This window comes from Theobroma cacao, chromosome 2 (assembly GCF_053813885.1).
Source record: "Theobroma cacao isolate CCN51 chromosome 2, ASM5381388v1, whole genome shotgun sequence".
Classification (NCBI taxonomy): domain Eukaryota; kingdom Viridiplantae; phylum Streptophyta; class Magnoliopsida; order Malvales; family Malvaceae; genus Theobroma; species Theobroma cacao.
In genome coordinates, this window is record NC_142640.1 from 731,596 (window position 1) to 750,056 (window position 18,461).

Sequence of the window (18,461 nt, forward strand, 5' to 3'; positions counted from 1 at the left end):
TTATCTATATTCTCTTATTCTGCATGAATCTGCAACTATAGTATATAGATATATCTTTTATACTTAATATTGTATAAAAGGCCTTTTAAATTAAAAAAAAAACTCATAATTATGTCTATTTACATCAATTTTAAATTTTATTTTTTTATTGTACTAGGTCTTTATATTTTAATTTTTGTTCAATTTTAATAAAAATATAATAATTACTGAATTCAATGTCAATCGATATATTTAGCCACGTAATAATATGAAAATTAATGTGATCACAACAACTGCCATATGAACAAAAAATACTCATTGATATTATATTTGACCACAATTAATTATCTATTAAAATTAAGAATTTATACGAATATAAATTAAAACATAATAATTTTTTAAATACAACAAAAATATAAATTTTTTTTCACATAACTATAAATGATTCAAAGGTTTTTTTTTAAACCTTTTAACAATGTTGTACATGCCACTACTAAGATCAAAATGGCAACCTAACTCGGAGAAATAAAAACGGATATAATAAGAGATAGCGACATCGTAGAATCCAGGATTTGGATCATTAATTTTTCTTATTTTTTTATTAGAGGTGCCTAAATAAAGTGCTATTTTACTTTGACCTACACCGAATTTGGAAAAAATATTATTTTTTTTTGGAAGATAAATGTATTCAAAGTTGAAGATTCTTTTTTTCAATAAAATTTTTTTATAAGAATATAAATAAATTAGCCATAACATCTCTTAATAAACAAGCAATTACAGTTATGTAACTTTTTTTTTCCCTTCAAAGTTACCTTCATATTTTTTACTAGTAGTAAAAAAATTGAACATTTATATATGTATAAATTAACTCTGATTTCACCTAATTAAGATGGTAAAAACATATAATTCTCAAAAAATTTATTGTAAGCATTAACGTGTGATGGATAAATTTAAAAAAAATTATATATTATAATTATTTATTTTTTTATTACATTTAAATAAAATTTTTAAATTTTTTATTAGTTTTCAAAAAACACGAAGAATTGAAGATTCAACGTGGCTTTAAAAGTCTAATTTAAGTTCGTTTTATTTATTTATTTTATATTAATACTATCATTCAAGGGAAGTTTCCTCTTATATTAATCAAAGAAAAGTAAAAAAAAAAAGGGAAAAAGAAAGAAAAAATGTCGCCATTACCGTAATCCGGTTTATATAAATAAAATCCAATTTTAATCTGAGATCTCTCTGGCTGGCTTTCCTTCCCTCTCTATCTTTTGCAAATTGGGCATTTCATTTCATTTTTGGATCTGAATAAGAAGAATTTAGATCTAAAATTTACTTGAAGGATTGAATCCGAAAATGAACAATGGGGATTTAGAAGGCGGCGGGGACGAAGGCTTCCATGGAGGCGGCCGCAAGTACAGGCCCGTCGTGGCGCACGATCGCGCTGTTCTCGAGATGTCCTCCATGGATCCTGGATCTTCTTCCTCCGGTTCCCAATCTTCTATCAGGTAATCCTCCGTTTTGTCTTTCTCTTTTGCTGTGAGTTTTTTCTTTTTCTCATAATGGATAGTAATATATATTGGCAGGAAAATAAAAGTGGTAACGCAGGGGAACTCGGATTCTGATGGAAGGGAAGGTTCGATTCCTGAGAATGGTGGGGCCAATGGTCCTCACAGGGAAAATAAATTGGAATTGTTTGGTTTTGATTCTCTCGTCAATATTCTTGGTCTCAAAAGGTATGTGGTTTGTTTTCCATTAATGCTTACACTCGCATTTTGTGCGCAATGATCAAACGATGTTAGTATTTCCTTTCATGAAGCATATAGCTATGCTTCTTCATGTTAGTACTTGCTAATTAATGTTTCTTGGTAATTAACCAATGAATAGTTTGGGTTGGCCGGACAATTTTCCTTTACGTAAGTTTTTTTTTTTAACTTATGATCAGTAGCTGCTTTTGACTTGTTTTCCAGTATGACAGGAGAGCAAATCCCGGCACCTTCTAGCCCAAGAGATGGTGAAGAGGTTTCGATCACCAATGGGCATCCAAAGGTAAGCTATCCTTTCACTTTAGCCTGATTGATTATACTACTTCCATTTTTCATTACTGGCATTGTGTTTCATCATCAACATCAATGTTGTTATGCTTGAGCAAAAGCAAATAAGCTATGAGACGAGGATTAAATTAATAAATTGTTGAAGAATATGGGTGATATTGGGGTATTTACCCTGTTATTAGTTTTTGAATTTTTCTGATATGTAATATGACGAAAGAACAAAAAGATACTCTTGTTTAGTTTCCTTCCGCTAGGTCCGCTAGGCATATAAGTTAATTATGTCTGACTTGGTCGAAATAGTAGTGAGTATTGAGAAATTTATGTACGGGCAACGAAATACTATGTATCAGATTGTTCTTTGTTTTTTTTTTTTTTTTTTTTGTCTTCTTTCTTAATGAAAATTAGAAAACTGTACATTACAGCCTTCTGATGCTGTTTTATGTTATGTGCACACATCATGCAGCCCTCTGATGTCAAAATGGGTACAATGATGGGGGTATTTGTCCCATGCTTGCAAAATATTTTGGGTATTATCTACTATATCCGGTTTTCTTGGTAAGTCCTATTATCTCACCTTTATTTTGTCTCAGTACAAAAGTGCAGAAGTGCATGTGCAATTGTAAATTCAATGTGTGCTTTGTTTCTAATTGATGCTGCTGTTTTTGAATTTAAAGCTGAGCTTCTTTTCAATAATTTGAATTTCACAAGACACTGTTGCTTTATATTTGATATATGGTCTACAGACACACACACACACACACACACACACACACTCTGAGTTACGCCCTTGAACAGTACCCTATGCAGTAAAATAGGTGGATTTGGTAATTTTGGGTTCTAAGGTTCAGTTATGAGAATTTCAGGATTGTTGGCATGGGTGGCATTGGCGAATCACTGCTTCTGGTATCGTTTTGTGGTCTGTGTACTTTCTTGACAGGAATATCATTGAGTGCAATTGCAACTAATGGTGCAATGAAGGTACAAGTTCTTTATATATCTTCAACAGTCATTTTTCAGTTCACATGTGATGCCTTAAATGGATAATTTACTTAGGAGTTGAATTCTGGTGTTGTTACCTTGAATTTGGAGGTTTTTTCACTAAATAGTTGTGTGTTGTTATAATTACTGCTAGGGTGGTGGTCCATATTATCTCATTGGTCGTGCCCTTGGTCCCGAGGTTGGAGTTAGCATTGGACTATGTTTCTTCCTTGGCAATGCAGTGGCAGGAGCGCTGTAAGTATATCTTCTGGTCCTTTCATTTTTTTTATAACACTATTTCGTGCATGGTTCAAGGATGTAGTTTAATGGAATCACTCACCATGATATATGCTATCTTGATAGCATAATGTATTACGTATTTAACAATATTGTACACATGCTTATACTGGTATCTTCCTTGTGCTTTGGTTGTGGTTGTAGTTATGTGTTGGGAGCTGTAGAAACCTTTCTAAAAGCTCTTCCTTCTGCTGGGATTTTTACTGGTAATGATTGATTGCAATTGACAGCACAATTGTTGTTTTATTTTATTTTTAGAATCTTTTTGCCTTTTTAATTATCGCTTTTAAAGATTTTGAGGCTCTTGTCGCCGCGCTTGTGTCTGGTCTTTAGCTGATAACTTGGTTATATACATTACTTACACTAAATGTGTAGTGATGGCTACACAACAAGCATGGCGAATGGCTTGGTATCAGCACAATAGTATAGATTCAAATGTGTTTAAAAAAATCTTGTTCCAATTCGTTTCTAATATCCTCGTGCTTGCGATGCAGAGACCACTACAAAGGTGAATGGCACGGTATCAGAACCAATACAGAGTATAAGTACACATGACTTGCAAATTTATGGGATTGTCGTGACTATCATCCTATGCTTTATTGTGTTTGGTGGGGTGAAAATGATCAATCGGGTTGCCCCTGCTTTCCTTGTACCTGTTTTATTCTCGGTATTCTGCATATTTATTGGGATCTTTTTGGCAAAGAAGGATGACCCTCAACGTGAGTGTCTTCTTTATATTCTTTTTGCCCTCTCTCTCTCTCTCTCTCTTATTTTGCCCCAAGAGAACAACTTGTAGAGTTGATTCCTAAAGTGTCATGCTTACAAGGTAGTGATGTGTAGCTCTTGAGCATGATAGGATAAGCTATTTTGGTTGGATAAGTGTTTGGTGTGTCACTACATTTTTACTTACGTTAAAAATTTGTTTCATTGGACATATTGCTCTTGTACCAATGCTCATGTCATTAACTTATCATTTGTGGCTTTTGCATTCTTATGAAGTTGGTCTTAAAGTCAAATGGCATAGGCATACATGCCTGTCGATATTTGTCCCAGGTTGAATACAACAGTGGCCTATTCTTTGGTGCGAGCCATATGTCATTGCTCAAAATCAATTTGAATTTCCCCTTTGTTGAGTGTGCATGCGTTTCTTGTCATTTTCTGTCCTGATATCTGGATTTATGTGGATATACGAAACATGTTACTTGTGATGCTTGACAGCTGGAATTACGGGCTTGAGTTTGGAAAGCTTTAAAGATAACTGGAGTTCAGATTATCAGAATACAAACAATGCTGGTATCCCTGACACTGAAGGAAAGGTGCACTGGGACTTTAAGTAAGAACCTTCAAGGCTGCTAGCATTGTACTTATTAGAGTTAAATTTTCTTGGATTCTGAATGTGTTACATTATCAAAGGATGAAGCACTATTTCTGGAGGGCTGGTTCAGACAAACATCTGCTCTCTTGATTATTTTCAATTCCTGTTGTTGATTGTACAAATATAGCCCTAATAAGCACACACTCACCTAATAGCATTTGGAACTTGTTTGATAATGGAGGTCTGGAGGAGTATGGATTATAAGTATTAAAATTGGTGGCCATACTGCTTGTCCAAAAAGGAGGAAACAAGTTCATTGCCCCTACCTCCACCTTTTTAACTATCAAAAGAAAAGGAAAATGTTGTTCCCCTACTATCAAGTTTTGATGTGTGTTAACCACATACTTTTCTCATATCTGATGAAATGGATGTAGCTTCTTTCATGGCTTTTCTAACTCCTTTTTGTTTATATACTTTTTCAGTGCATTGGTTGGTCTCTTTTTCCCAGCTGTAACAGGAATCATGGCCGGTTCAAATCGATCAGCCTCACTTAAAGATACTCAGCGTTCGATCCCCATTGGGACATTGGCTGCCACACTTACTACTACTGCGCTTTATATTGTTTCTGTCTTACTTTTTGGAGCTGTTGCCACCAGAGATAAGCTTTTGACTGACAGGTATCATATTTTCTAGTCTTACACGAAAGTTTTCCATGGATTCTACTGGTAATGTTTCCCCTGTGCATTCTTGTATTTAAGATTTAAGGTTTAGATATTGTTGTAATATTAAACCACCTTCGATGCAGGCTTCTTACTGCTACAATTGCTTGGCCTTTCCCAGCTATCATTCATATTGGAATTATTCTTTCAACTTTAGGTGCAGCACTTCAAAGCCTGACTGGTGCCCCTCGTCTTCTTGCAGCAATAGCCAATGATGATATTCTTCCTGTTCTCAATTACTTCAAAGTTGCAGATGGTAGTGAGCCTTATATCGCTACCCTCTTTACTTCTTTCATCTGTATGGGGTGTGTCATCATTGGGAATCTGGATCTTATCACACCAACTATAACTATGTTTTTCCTTCTATGTTATTCGGGTGTGAACTTGTCTTGCTTCCTTCTGGATCTTCTAGATGCTCCCAGTTGGCGTCCTCGGTGGAAATTTCACCACTGGAGCCTCTCTCTCCTTGGAGCATCACTGTGTATAGGTATGCTTTCATTGCATACAGTGCAATTTTAGATTTAACATTTTGTGTCCCTTTTAGTTGAAAAAATCCTGCATACTAGCACCGTTGTATTTTCATTAGAGGCTGATGCTCAGCTGTTTTCTTTGCTTTTGTTTGTTGCAGTGATAATGTTCTTGATCTCGTGGTCATTCACTGTAGTGTCTCTGGCCCTCACCAGCCTCATATATTATTATGTGAGCATTAAAGGAAAGGCTGGGGACTGGGGGGACGGTTTCAAAAGTGCATATTTTCAACTAGCCCTTCGCAGCCTTAGATCTCTGGGAGGTACTTGTTTTGTTATGCGTATCTTTATTAACTCTGTGCATGCATGTGTATGCATGCTCTACTTGTGTTTTGTACGTAGACATGAGTAGGCCTCCTGTGTTCCTGTCGTTGACCTATTTATTTATTTGCAGCAAACCAAGTTCATCCAAAGAACTGGTATCCCATTCCTCTTGTATTCTGTCGGCCTTGGGGTAAGCTGCCAGAAAATGTACCTTGCCATCCAAAACTTGCTGACTTTGCCAACTGCATGAAGAAGAAAGGCCGTGGAATGTCCATATTTGTCAATATACTAGATGGGGACTACCATGAACGTGCTGAAGATGCCAAGGCTGCCTGCAAGCAACTTGATACCTACATTAACTACAAGAACTGTGAAGGTGTTGCAGAAATAGTGGTAGCACCTAATATGACTGAAGGCTTCCGTGGAATTGTGCAGACCATGGGTCTTGGCAACCTCAAGCCCAATATTGTAGTGATGCGGTACCCAGAAATATGGCGTCGTGAGAACCTAAATGAAATCCCAACCAGATTTGTCGGTATAATTAATGACTGTATTGTTGCAAATAAGGCAGTTGTCATTGTCAAGGGCCTCGATGAATGGCCCAATGAGTATCAAAGGCAATATGGTACCATTGATTTGTATTGGATTGTGAGAGATGGCGGTCTCATGCTTCTTTTGTCACAGCTTCTTCTTACTAAAGAGAGCTTTGAGAGCTGTAAGATTCAGGTCTTCTGCATTGCAGAGGAAGATGCAGATGCAGAGGGTCTCAAGGCTGATGTGAAGAAGTTTTTGTATGATCTTCGGATGCAAGCTGAGGTGATTGTTATAACAATTAAGTCTTGGGATGTGCAACCAGAGGGTGGCTCTCAGCAAGATGAGTCGCTGGAGGCATTTAGTGCTGCTCAGCAGCGGGTAGCTGGTTACTTATCGGAAATAAAGGAAGCAGCGAAGAAAGAAGGGACCCCTTTGATGGCTGACGGAAAGCCTGTAGTTGTGAATGAGCAACAAGTGGAGAAGTTTCTCTATACCACTCTGAAGCTGAATTCAACGATATTAAGATATTCTCGAATGGCTGCAGTTGTGCTTGTAAGCTTACCCCCACCTCCTGTCAGCCACCCAGCTTACTGCTACATGGAGTACATGGATTTGTTGGTAGAAAATGTGCCGAGGCTTTTGATTGTAAGAGGATACCGTAGAGATGTTGTAACTTTATTCACATAGTCTTCCGATGATTGAATCATGACTGTAATTTTGGTACTGTTCATATAGGTTTTTTCCCCGAATTTCTTGTAGTCAAAGTGTTACATTCATTCTTTTCAGCCATTTTGATTCATGGCATTTTTTTTAATTCATTTAATAGGTTTTTTCCCCCTCTGAAAAGAAAAAGAAATTTTGCAGAAGTATTCCTTTTGGGTTGAGCTCTGACTTGTGATTTCTTCTGGTCTGGATTACTGGAACGACTGATATTCAATAGACAATCAAATTTCTGTATTGCCCCTTGCCGGCTATAGTTGAGGTTCATTTTGAACCTAAAACACCCTGAATCTGAAATAGTTGGAACTCAGAATATCATCAAATGTTAACGTAACATTCATTTCAAACTCAAACGTGTTGTTCAAATCTATATTTATTTTAAACGGAATGACTAGAATCCAAAATGATCAAACACGTCTCTACGATACATAAAATTCAAAATGATCGCTATACATAAAAACCCTATAAATCCTGGACTGAAGCACAAGGGCAATACCGAAAGGCCTGCATAACAGGCTTTGTTTTGGCCTTTTGGTAGTTGAGAGCTTTACACGATGACAGGAAAACAAGAAACCAAAGGGAAACACAGGCTCAAGCCCATCACTGGAACCTGTAGCTGCCAGTTCGGCCTAGTTGCAATAACTTTCCCTCGCTTGTCCTTGTATTATTATAGCGTTTCATAGATTAAGAATAAAAAATATATATTTTTGTTAAATGAAAAGGCAATCGGGAGCCGTAAACCGGAACATCTATTTTGCTTTCTTTAGAAAGTTCAAAGCTAGACCACATGGTCTTAGTTTTCCATCCCACCCTATCGGATTAGTCAAATGATAAAGCTCGACATTGAATCCCAAAGTCTCCCACCTAGTACCCTCTTTCTGAATTCTACCCACCACAGCTTATCTTATTTCCATTTGTTTACATACTTGTTCACATCACAGCCTGGCTTTTTGCTTTAGCCATTTGACAAGCATTTTTGTATTGCAGGAACTAGAACAAGAAGTCGACTTCAAAGATATTAGTCCATGTCGACGACGACCTATTTTGGGTGTTTTCCAAGTCGGCCAAAGCACGTCGCTGTGACCATGACCGCTGCCTGTTATTGTCAACACTCCAAACCAATTCTGAGGTGGATGAGCCATCTGCCAGCTTCAGCAATCTATAAACACTGCGTGTGGTTATCTTCTAATTCTACTTTCCCATACTTCCCTTCACGTAACCTTTATCTGTACCAAGGCCATCTCTTGTAAATCGAAGTCGTTTTGATACCTGTCTGTACCCCCCAGTCAACACCTCTATTTCCGACCATAAAAAAAGGGGTCTCTCTCCCAAATGATAATGATGATTTCATTGATGTGTAATGACATGTGCATTTGACTTGATATATTAAAATAGTCTAACATAGACCATTTTTTATTTGAAGAAAGAGCATAAAGGATTGGAATAAACTTCCACATCCAATTCATAAATACACTCCCAAGAGTTCATTTCAATTTCAAATTTCAATATAAGATGACATTTTTTTTGAATTTATCTTCAATTTTATCTCAAATTCATATATATATTGAACTATTATTATGAAATATATATATATATGTGCATTTTATCATTAAATCAAACATTTAAATATTTTAAGGTTTTAGTATTTTATTCCAATATTTTGTAGAAAATTGAGTTGAAAAAAATATTCATATGAAAATCAGTCAAAAGTTTTCAATTTATTTTTTTTGGAAAAATATATAAGAATTTCATTAAGAGAAAGATTTACAAAAATTATCCTATAGTAGTAATGTAAGAGAGAAATAAAATCTTACTTATTTTATAATTAATTAATTTTTTTTAAAAAAAGAGAATTTGAATTCATACTTTTTAAATAAAAAAGTATATAATAATTAATAAATCAAGTATTCAAATATTATAATTAATTATTTTACGTTATTTGATTGGTTTAAATAAAATTAAAATATCATATAGTCAGATTCAAGTAAGATTCTATTACCGTAGGATTCAATATTCAGGTTACAACAAATTAATAAATAAGAGAGTATCAAAAAGGGGAATGTTGTTATCTTTTTTTGTTTAAAAAGGAAGTCCAGCTGTTAACTTAGAGATGAAACCTGAGCCGTGGGATTGGCACGTCGACCTTTAAAATAAGAACAAACACAAAGATGGCGTCCAAGTACACCCACGACTCGCGTCCAGCGTTCACATTCTTAGCGTCGTAACGCAACGGTATCGCTCTTTAAATAAATAAATAAAAAATAAAAGTCGTAATCTCGGCTAATTATTCGGTAAAACCACTAGTTTAGGCCCCATAAATTACTTTGAGTTATCAGTAATTCAGTTAATCCCGCAAAAAAAAAGTTAAAAACAAGGAGCACCGTAACTGACAGTTTGGCCAAAACTTAACAGCCAGCTGTCGTTTTGACTTTCCAACCCAGCTGGAAACAACCCGCTCCCACCACTCTCCCTCACTGCTTCTCCTTCTCCATATAAACTCTCACGTGCTCTCACAGATTTCCCGCGTTCAATTATAAGAAGGCCTCTCTCTCTCTCCCTTCGTCGTCGTGTCATTTCAGACAACCACCGGCCGTCAACGGATTCTCGCTTTAACCAGGTTTTGTATCGTTTTAGATTGTCGTTTTGTTCTTTAAATAATATAGGTGTTAACGTGGAATCTCTGCTTCTTGTTTATTGATAGTTATGGTGATTAGGTTAATCAATTGTTTATTTGTTGAAATTCTTATCGTGATTGAGTAATGGAAAATTTTCAAAATTTTTTTAATGAGGTGATGGATATGTATTCGTATACGAATCCTTGTTTTCATCGTAACACTTTTTGTCTTCGTATCTTTCGCCGGATTACGACTCTAGCTTTGCTCTTTATTTAACATTCGAATTTCACTGTCTCTTTTGTATGTTTGGTTTGTGAGAAAAAAGGGTAAGAAAATTAAATAAAAGCATTGGTTTTTATTTTTGGTGGTGGAAAATAGGATGGGGGTGAACGGTGCAGTCGGAGAGGAAGGGATCAGGAGAAGAGGATGTTCATGCACAAAAGACGATTTTCTCCCTGAGGAGTCGTTCAAGAGCTGGGGCAATTATGTACAAGCCCTCAAGGAAACTCCGAGCCGGTTCATGGACCGGGTGCTCACCCGATCGCTCGACTCGACGGAGCTCCACGAGATTAAGGGTCGGAGCCAGCATGAGATGAAGAAGAACCTCTCATGGTGGGACCTCATTTGGTTCGGTATCGGTGCCGTCATCGGCGCCGGCATTTTCGTTCTCACCGGACTCCAAGCGAAGGAAGTCGCAGGCCCCGCCGTCGTGTTATCCTACGTGATTTCCGGTGTCTCCGCCATGCTTTCCGTGTTTTGTTACACTGAGTTTGCTGTTGAAATTCCTGTTGCAGGTAAAAAAATCCTACCATACTAAATTTACTAGGTAATCCGTATTCGTTCAGTTTTGATTTTATCAGTATATAGGCTTTGAAGAATCTTTACTCAACCGGTAAAAAGGATATCAAAGTTTCAAAGAATCTGGCTGAATATCCCACGGAATTTTGGCCCCATTTACTTTAACTAGTATATCAAAGTTGACTTCTGAGTTGATAGGAAAGAGATAAGAATGGGACCCAGAGAGACGTAATTATTTCCAAGTGTTGAAATTAGCAAACCTGCGAAGTTCTAAAGTAATTGGTCACTTTTCTTTTCTTTTTTGTATTTACAAGGGATCTTGTAATGAATATTTAACAATTTAATGAAGATTTGGTGGGTGGGATTGATTTCCATGGCTACTTGGAGCTTGTCGACGTTGAATCCTGATTGCTTTTTCCCTGCAGTTTTTGACCTGATTATAAAATAATTGCTTTACCATTTTGCTTTCAGGTGGCTCGTTTGCCTACCTTAGAGTGGAGTTAGGTGACTTCATGGCCTTCATTGCAGCTGGTAATATTCTCCTGGAGTATGTTATTGGAGGTGCTGCGGTGGCCCGGTCATGGACTTCCTACTTTGCCACTCTCTGCAATCACCAACCTGAGGATTTCCGCATCATAGTCCACAGCATGCCAGCGGACTATGGGCATCTTGATCCTATTGCTGTTGTTGTTGTCTCTGTCATCTGTGTCCTCGCTGTCCTTAGCACCAAGGGCTCATCGCGCTTCAATTACATTGCCTCTGTCATCCATGTTATCGTCATTCTCTTCATAATCATTGCTGGCTTCACGAAAGCTGACCCCAAGAACTACAGCGATTTTACTCCCTTCGGTGTTCGTGGTATTTTCAAGTCTTCAGCTGTGCTTTTCTTTGCATATGTTGGTTTCGATGCTGTTTCAACAATGGCTGAAGAGACCAAAAACCCTGCTCGTGATATCCCTATTGGTCTTGTTGGCTCGATGGTTATAACCACGACTGCATATTGTTTGCTTGCTGTGGCATTGTGCCTAATGCAACCATTCTCGCAGATTGATAAGGATGCCCCATTTTCAGTAGCATTTGAAGCTGTCGGGTGGTCATGGGCTAAGTACATCGTTGCTGCTGGTGCGTTGAAAGGCATGACAACTGTTTTGCTCGTCAGTGCTGTTGGTCAAGCACGATATCTCACACATATTGCACGAACCCACATGATGCCACCATGGCTCGCACAAGTGCATCCAAAGACTGGGACGCCCATCAATGCTACCATTGTCATGCTTACTGCAACAGCAATCATCGCCTTCTTTACAGATCTTGGCATTCTCGCAGATCTTCTATCAATATCAACATTATTCATCTTCATGCTTGTTGCTCTTGCTCTTCTCGTTCGCCGTTACTATGTCAGTGGTGAGACGACTATGGCAGACCGTAACAAACTCATCGCCTGCATCGCCCTCATCCTTGGATCTTCAATTGCATCAGCTTTGTACTGGGGTATAAGTGATGACAACGATTGGATTACATACGTGATTACAGTACCAATCTGGTTCTTTGCCACCATGGCAATTCAGATTTTCGTCCCTCATGCTAGGAATCCAAAACTATGGGGTGTACCATTGGTACCATGGCTACCATCGGCTTCCATTGCTATCAACATTTTCCTCCTGGGATCAATAGATGGAGCATCCTTCATCAGGTTCGGTATTTGGACTTGTGTCCTGCTATTGTACTATTTCTTCTTTGGATTACATGCATCCTATGATACCGCAAAGGAATCAGGAGAAAACAAGGTTGCAGATGGATGGAAGAAAGTCGAAGAAGGCGTCACCTCTTCAGAGGCCAAGTCTGGCTTACAAGTTACAAATTCTAGTTAGTTTAACAGTATGTTCACTTTAATATATGGGAATTGCGATCAATGTGTGTGTAATTGGTCTTTTATTCTTATTGTCTTACTTTCCGGAACTTCTCTCTCGAAGGAGAAATGAGTGTTTGTTTATATAGGAAAGTACAAAGATTTTCTGTTCATGTTGTCGCAGATTCCTTTCGGGGTTCAGTGTGAATATTTTATCTGTGAAAAAAAAAATAATAATAATAACATGAAAAAGAGTTTGATTTAATCATGCTTTCCACACTTGGTATAAGCATGAGATTTCGTGATTAATATTCCCCTAATCTCCTCTCCCGTGCGGAAATTGAGCTCCTACAAATTTCTTCCTTAATCATTTGTCGCCGTGTTCTTAATTGTTTAAGAGTTTCTATTTAATATCTACAATATTAATAAATTAAACAAAATTCAAACGATACTTTCTTTATACATATACCGATAGATTATTGTCCTATTCTTTCTCAACAACTATATTCAAATTTGATTCAGTACATATTCTATTATATGATTGCAAGAAATCTATAGGTAAATGAAAATTTTCTTTTATTTGACTACCCAAAGAAGCAGAAAAATCTGCTACAGTTTATCCAAGGGGAAAACAGTACACAACATTGAAAATTTGAGACCCCAACTTTCACATAATCTCGTGTTTCGTGTCTTAAATGATCACCTGCCGCCGCAGGTGGGGTTGTGATCATTGATTATGCATGGGAGGGAGGTCTGCTAGAATGTCTGCAAGATTTTCTAGCTTTGCAGACCAAGCTAAAACGAAAGGTAAACGATGCACATGCAAGTGAAAAAATTAAGCTTAGGGAAAGTTGGTTAGCTTTAATCCTTAAAGAGAAAAATGATTTTCTTAGAGTCATATACTCCACCCACTTTTCGAATTTGTCCATGGAAACTTCTCAAAGAAGTAAGTTTCTAGTCTGAGTCTTCTTACAAGTTACAATTGGTTTTCACCATGAAATTTTCACCATGTCTGCGTAGAGAACAGATGGTCATGACCTACCATTAATGTTGCATGTTATTTTGACCAGATTCAGTTAGCAATTTAATAAAACCACGATCAGACAAAGACTTGATCTTTTATTTCAATTAATAAAATAAAATAAAAAATCCTGCTTCCTTATTTATTAGTGCATGAAACAAGAGGCAATTAAAGTTTTCATGCCATTTTTTGCTTTACAGGTTGTCCATTTAATGATCCTTTCAGCATGCTATCACCACGTTTCAAACCATAAGCATGGAAAGTGACATGTTCTTCTCCTTCTTCACCTTAATTAAAAGCTAGTCTGAATTTAATGTCCAAGCCTCACCTCAATTTGTTTTCGTGCCAATCTTCTAATTCCCAGCATTCTTCTTTTATTTCAATGTGAAAGAGGATCATGGTTAAGCTGGCTAGCTATAATATTTTCTTTAATTAACTTTGTTAAATAGTAAAATTGTCTTAATGAATTATATGTATGTGTATATATACGCGTGCACGTTTATATATCGCAGAAGTGTAAATGGACTTTTTCTAATATTTAGGCTTTATATCCAGTGCTTTGCATGAGATGAAGACAGTTCCACCTAAACAGTAAACTAGATATCAACAGATAGATTGGATCAAGGTAGAACGGGAAATATTCTCAATTTTCTCGCGTATATTTAGCCTTGACCAGGAATCTGTAATCCCATTGGCCATTGTTTCATAATTATCAGCCTTCAGAGTTCAAAGAGAGCTGTTTTTCCATCTGTTTCTGCCCTCCAGCTTTACTCAGCTTTCAAGCTTTTTCAAGGTATGATTTCTTCCTCTTTTTCTCTTGCTCCCTCAGTCCCAGGCACACACAAAATCATTCCATTTTCTGGTATGCTGTATGGGGTGTAATCTTTGCTATTAGAAAGCAACAAACTAAGAAATATAAGAACATAAACTATAAGAATCTGTTCGGATGAGTAAGACAGACTTGTCAAGAAAAAAAGGAGCAGGTTAACTGCATACGATCTGCTTTTGCCTTCCCATTTTCCTTATCTTTCTTGGTTATATATTTAAGTTTTGAATTATTAATGTTAGTCTCCTTTGCATTGAACCCAGCCTTAGCCTTGGATTTGGGCTTCTAGGTAGAGCCGAAACCAAGACCAAGACCAATCCCAATTTGGAATGTCCCTCAAGCCTCTGAGGCAGCCTATGGGCCTTGTACAAACAAAACCATTTCGGAAAATGAAACTGATAATTTCGTAACGCTTTAGTTGTTCGATTTCCCCAATGCTGATACATGATTCATTTTACTATTTCTTAGTAAAAAATGGCGATAGAAACTAATGTTGGTGATGGCAATGGTAATGATCTTAAGAAGAGGCGATGTGGTTGCAGCAAGCAAGATTTCTTACCAGAAGACTCATTTCAGAGTTGGACAAGCTATGTCAATGCATTGTCCAACACAAAATCTAGGCTCAAAGACCGTCTGCTGGCACGTTCCATGGACCACGTAGAGCTGCATGAAATGCGTGCTCGTAGCCAGCATGAAATGAAGAAAACCCTGACTTGGTGGGATCTCATTTGGTTCGGCATGGGAGCTGTGATGGGTTCTGGGATATTTGTCCTTACCGGTGAAGCTGCCAGGAACCACTCCGGGCCTGCTGTCGTGGTTTCTTATTTTATTTCAGGTATAACTGCATTGCTTTCAGTTCTGTGCTACACTGAATTCGCCATCGAATTGCCTGTTGCTGGCGGCTCTTTCACGTATCTCAGAGTGGAGCTTGGCGATTTCATTGCTTACGTTTCAGCTGGAAACATTCTCTTTGAGTATGTAGTAGCTGGTGCTAGTGTGGCAAGGTCCTGGACTTCTTATCTCGCTACTCTGTTCAACCATGCTCCCGACAGTTTCCGCTTTCATGTTTCATCCTTTTCTGAACATTACAGCCATTTAGACCCCATCGCAGTTGCTATTTCAGTAGTCATAGGCATTGCCGCAGGTATAAGCATGAAAGGGTCAGCCAGGTTTAACTCTGCCGCCACCATTGTCCAGCTGGTAGTCATCCTTTTCATCCTCATCGTTGGTTTAACCAAGGCTGACCCCAACAATTACTCCGACTTCGCCCCAAATGGGATCCCTGGCATTTTGAAAGCTTCCTCGATTCTCTTCTTTGCTTACGTGGGGTTCGATGGAGTGGCAACCTTTGGAGAAGAGATCAAAAACCCTGGTCGAGATATACCCATCGGCCTAATCGGCTCCATGTTGGTTATCATAACGGTGTACTGCCTTCTCGCAGCGACACTGTGCTTGATGCAGCCATACTCCCAGATCGATGTCAATGCACCATTTACACTGGCGTTCAAAGCCGTAGGCTTGAAATGGGCCCACTACATTGTTGCGTTTGGTGCATTGAAAGGCATGACCACGGTTTTGTTAGCCAACTTGGTTGGCCAATCTCGCTATTTCACCCACATCGGTCGCACCCACATGGCACCACCGTTCCTTGCACACATCAATGAGAGGACGGGAACACCGGCTAACGCTACGATCATGATGACCATCTTGAATTCCATTGTGGCATTCTTCACCAGCCTTGAAGTGTTGGCAAACCTCCTTTCCTTAGCCACATTGTTTATCTTCTCAATGGTTGCATTGGCTCTCCTCGTTAGACGTTACTATGCCAAAGGTGAGACGACAAGCTGTGACAGAAACAAGCTCGTCGGGTTCCTGGTCCTGATCTTGGCATCCTCGATTGCTAATGCGGTGTACTGGGCCGTAGGCAAGAATGGGTGGATCGGCCATGTAGTGACTGTCGCAGTTTGGTTCTTGGCAACGCTTGGGCTAAAATTGCTGGTGAAGGAAGCGAAGAAACCCAAGCTGTGGGGGGTGCCGTTGGTTCCATGGTTGCCATCAGCTTCTGTTGCCATTAATGTGTTCATCATGGCCTCAGTCGACGGGGCATCTTTCATGAGATTTGTGGTATGGACGTTGGTCTTGCTCGTCTATTACATTTTCATTGCACTCCATGCCTCGTATGATGCAGCCAAGGAGATTGAGGAAACAAGAGCCACCGCAACAAACCTAGAGGTTGGACAGCTTTAGGATTAATGCAACTATTGTTTCCGACGAGTTTATAATGTTCATAATTTTTGTTGATGACACGTACGGTACTAGTCTATAGCTCCTTGCCATGGCAATAAAATCCAAACAGACAATGCACAAGAGAGTGATAATTTTATGTCAAAACCTTTAATCAATCTGATATAAAATTCATAACTTGGAAGAATTTTTCATTGTTTCCCAGTTTATGTGATTGGCTCCTAGATCTGTTTTTTTGTAATCAGGAGACAATTTTTGGACAAATGTGCAGGTAATGAGAGTAACCTTTGTTGCCTCAATCCTCCATTAGGGAAATTCTATACTTTTCAAAAAAAAAAAAATAGATTATATATTTTTCAAATGTTTTATATAGTTTCGGGATGTGTGGTGACATATACATAGGCTCATGATCAATTGAAAAATTCATGATGATGTTAATTCTAAAACAATGTTTTTTGTTTCAATGACCATTCTGCTTACTTGTATACAAATTTGCCTTTTATCTAAAAACTTTTGATTGGTGATTAATCTAATACATGGTAACACTATAGTTTTTCCATTTCATTCTCAAGATTTTATCTAAATTGTTTAATAGAATGCCAAAATGAAAGGCAAGAAAATGGATCACAAAAGTCAAGAGTAATTAAAGACAAGAAAGAAGAGAGAAATAGAGAATACAAAGATTAAAAAAATTCATACAATAATAAAACCGAAATGCATAAAAAAGAAAAAAAAATACAAATTGCAAATAAAAAAAAGTAAAAAATAAAGAAGAACAATAATTAAACAAATCAAATATTAAACAAAACAAAGAAAAAAGCAAGAAAACAAATAAATAAAGCAAAAAAAAATAAAAAACGAAAAAAGAATACATAAAGATGAGAAGAATGGAGAAAGTAAAAAAGAGTCAGTGGAGAAACCCAGGAGAATGGAAAAATCTGGAAGTTAGCAATGGAGAAAGTAAAAGGAGGGAGGGAAGAGGAGCCTAGATGGAAAGGATAAATCTAGAAGAATACCAGTAAAATATCAAAAACCCATGACCCGAAGATCAAAAGATCAAACTCATGTCTGGAAGCCTCTAAACTTTACCAACCCACGTGCTAGATAACTAAAATGTCAAATGTCGAGGCAAGAGCTTTGGTTTCTTTTTATATATAGTTATAGAAATTTAGTTATATAAGACAAGATCAGTATTACTAAGTTATTACATTTTACAAACCTTTCAACAATATTATCATATATTTTTTAAAAAAATTACAAGTTAAATGTCAACTTGTGAATGCTCATATTTATGTCCTATTTCAATTTCAAAGTTCTGATCGTGGATCAAAATATTAGCTATAAATATAAAAGCAACACCAAGGCATTATATATATATTGAGGGAGAATATATTACCAATTAATTTTATATTGATCTAAAATACTCTTTAACGATAAATATGCACACTAATATTGATCTCAGCAGACAAACCTCGAGGGTGGAGCACGAGGATGAATGCGTATGCCATTGCTCTCCGCCTCTCCCACTCTCTCTCTTCTCGTCAAGGTTAGACCGCTAATTGCTTTGGACAATATCCAAAGGTTTTTTCAAGCATTCATGTTCGAAAAGGTTTAGAACCTAAAGGAGTTTTTGGCTACTGGTGGTCTCTTTAACATGTTAAAACTTTGATCCTTCCTCGAACCGACAAGGCAAAAAGGATCAAAATAAGACGAACTAA

At 37.5% G+C, this 18,461-nt stretch overlaps 2 protein-coding genes and 1 pseudogene across 2 annotated transcripts; all 3 read left to right on the forward strand.

Moving 5' to 3' along the window:
* Positions 1-1,175: 1,175 nt before the first annotated feature.
* On the forward strand, positions 1,176-7,469 carry CCC1 (cation-chloride co-transporter 1). The gene is made up of 13 exons (XM_018116197.2): positions 1,176-1,490; positions 1,569-1,718; positions 1,953-2,031; positions 2,500-2,591; positions 2,900-3,014; positions 3,169-3,269; positions 3,456-3,517; positions 3,806-4,030; positions 4,530-4,644; positions 5,109-5,303; positions 5,432-5,832; positions 5,974-6,135; positions 6,267-7,469. The coding sequence occupies exons 1-13, from the start codon at positions 1,339-1,341 to the stop codon at positions 7,355-7,357; spliced, it is 2,940 nt and encodes a 979-aa protein (XP_017971686.1). The 5' UTR covers positions 1,176-1,338; the 3' UTR covers positions 7,358-7,469.
* A 2,404-nt stretch (positions 7,470-9,873) lies between these two features.
* On the forward strand, positions 9,874-12,917 carry LOC18607084 (cationic amino acid transporter 1). The gene is made up of 3 exons (XM_007041072.3): positions 9,874-10,007; positions 10,384-10,799; positions 11,275-12,917. Exons 2-3 carry the CDS (start codon positions 10,385-10,387, stop codon positions 12,672-12,674), a joined length of 1,815 nt encoding a protein of 604 aa, XP_007041134.2. The 5' UTR covers positions 9,874-10,007; position 10,384; the 3' UTR covers positions 12,675-12,917.
* Positions 12,918-14,971: 2,054 nt separating this feature from the next.
* Positions 14,972-16,923, forward strand: LOC18607085 (cationic amino acid transporter 1 pseudogene; annotated as a pseudogene).
* The last annotated feature ends 1,538 nt before the right edge of the window (positions 16,924-18,461 follow it).

Excerpts from the sequence above, each read along its gene's own strand:
- LOC18607084 (XM_007041072.3), top strand. The coding sequence starts at position 10,385 with ATGGGGGTGAACGGTGCAGTCGGAGAGGAAGGGATCAGGAGAAGAGGA. Across the intron at positions 10,800-11,274 it reads TGTTGAAATTCCTGTTGCAG|GTGGCTCGTTTGCCTACCTT; the intron begins GTAAAAAAATCC and ends TTTTGCTTTCAG.
- CCC1 (XM_018116197.2), top strand. The coding sequence starts at position 1,339 with ATGAACAATGGGGATTTAGAAGGCGGCGGGGACGAAGGCTTCCATGGA. Across the intron at positions 3,518-3,805 it reads TTCTGCTGGGATTTTTACTG|AGACCACTACAAAGGTGAAT; the intron begins GTAATGATTGAT and ends CTTGCGATGCAG. Across the intron at positions 6,136-6,266 it reads CAGCCTTAGATCTCTGGGAG|CAAACCAAGTTCATCCAAAG; the intron begins GTACTTGTTTTG and ends ATTTATTTGCAG.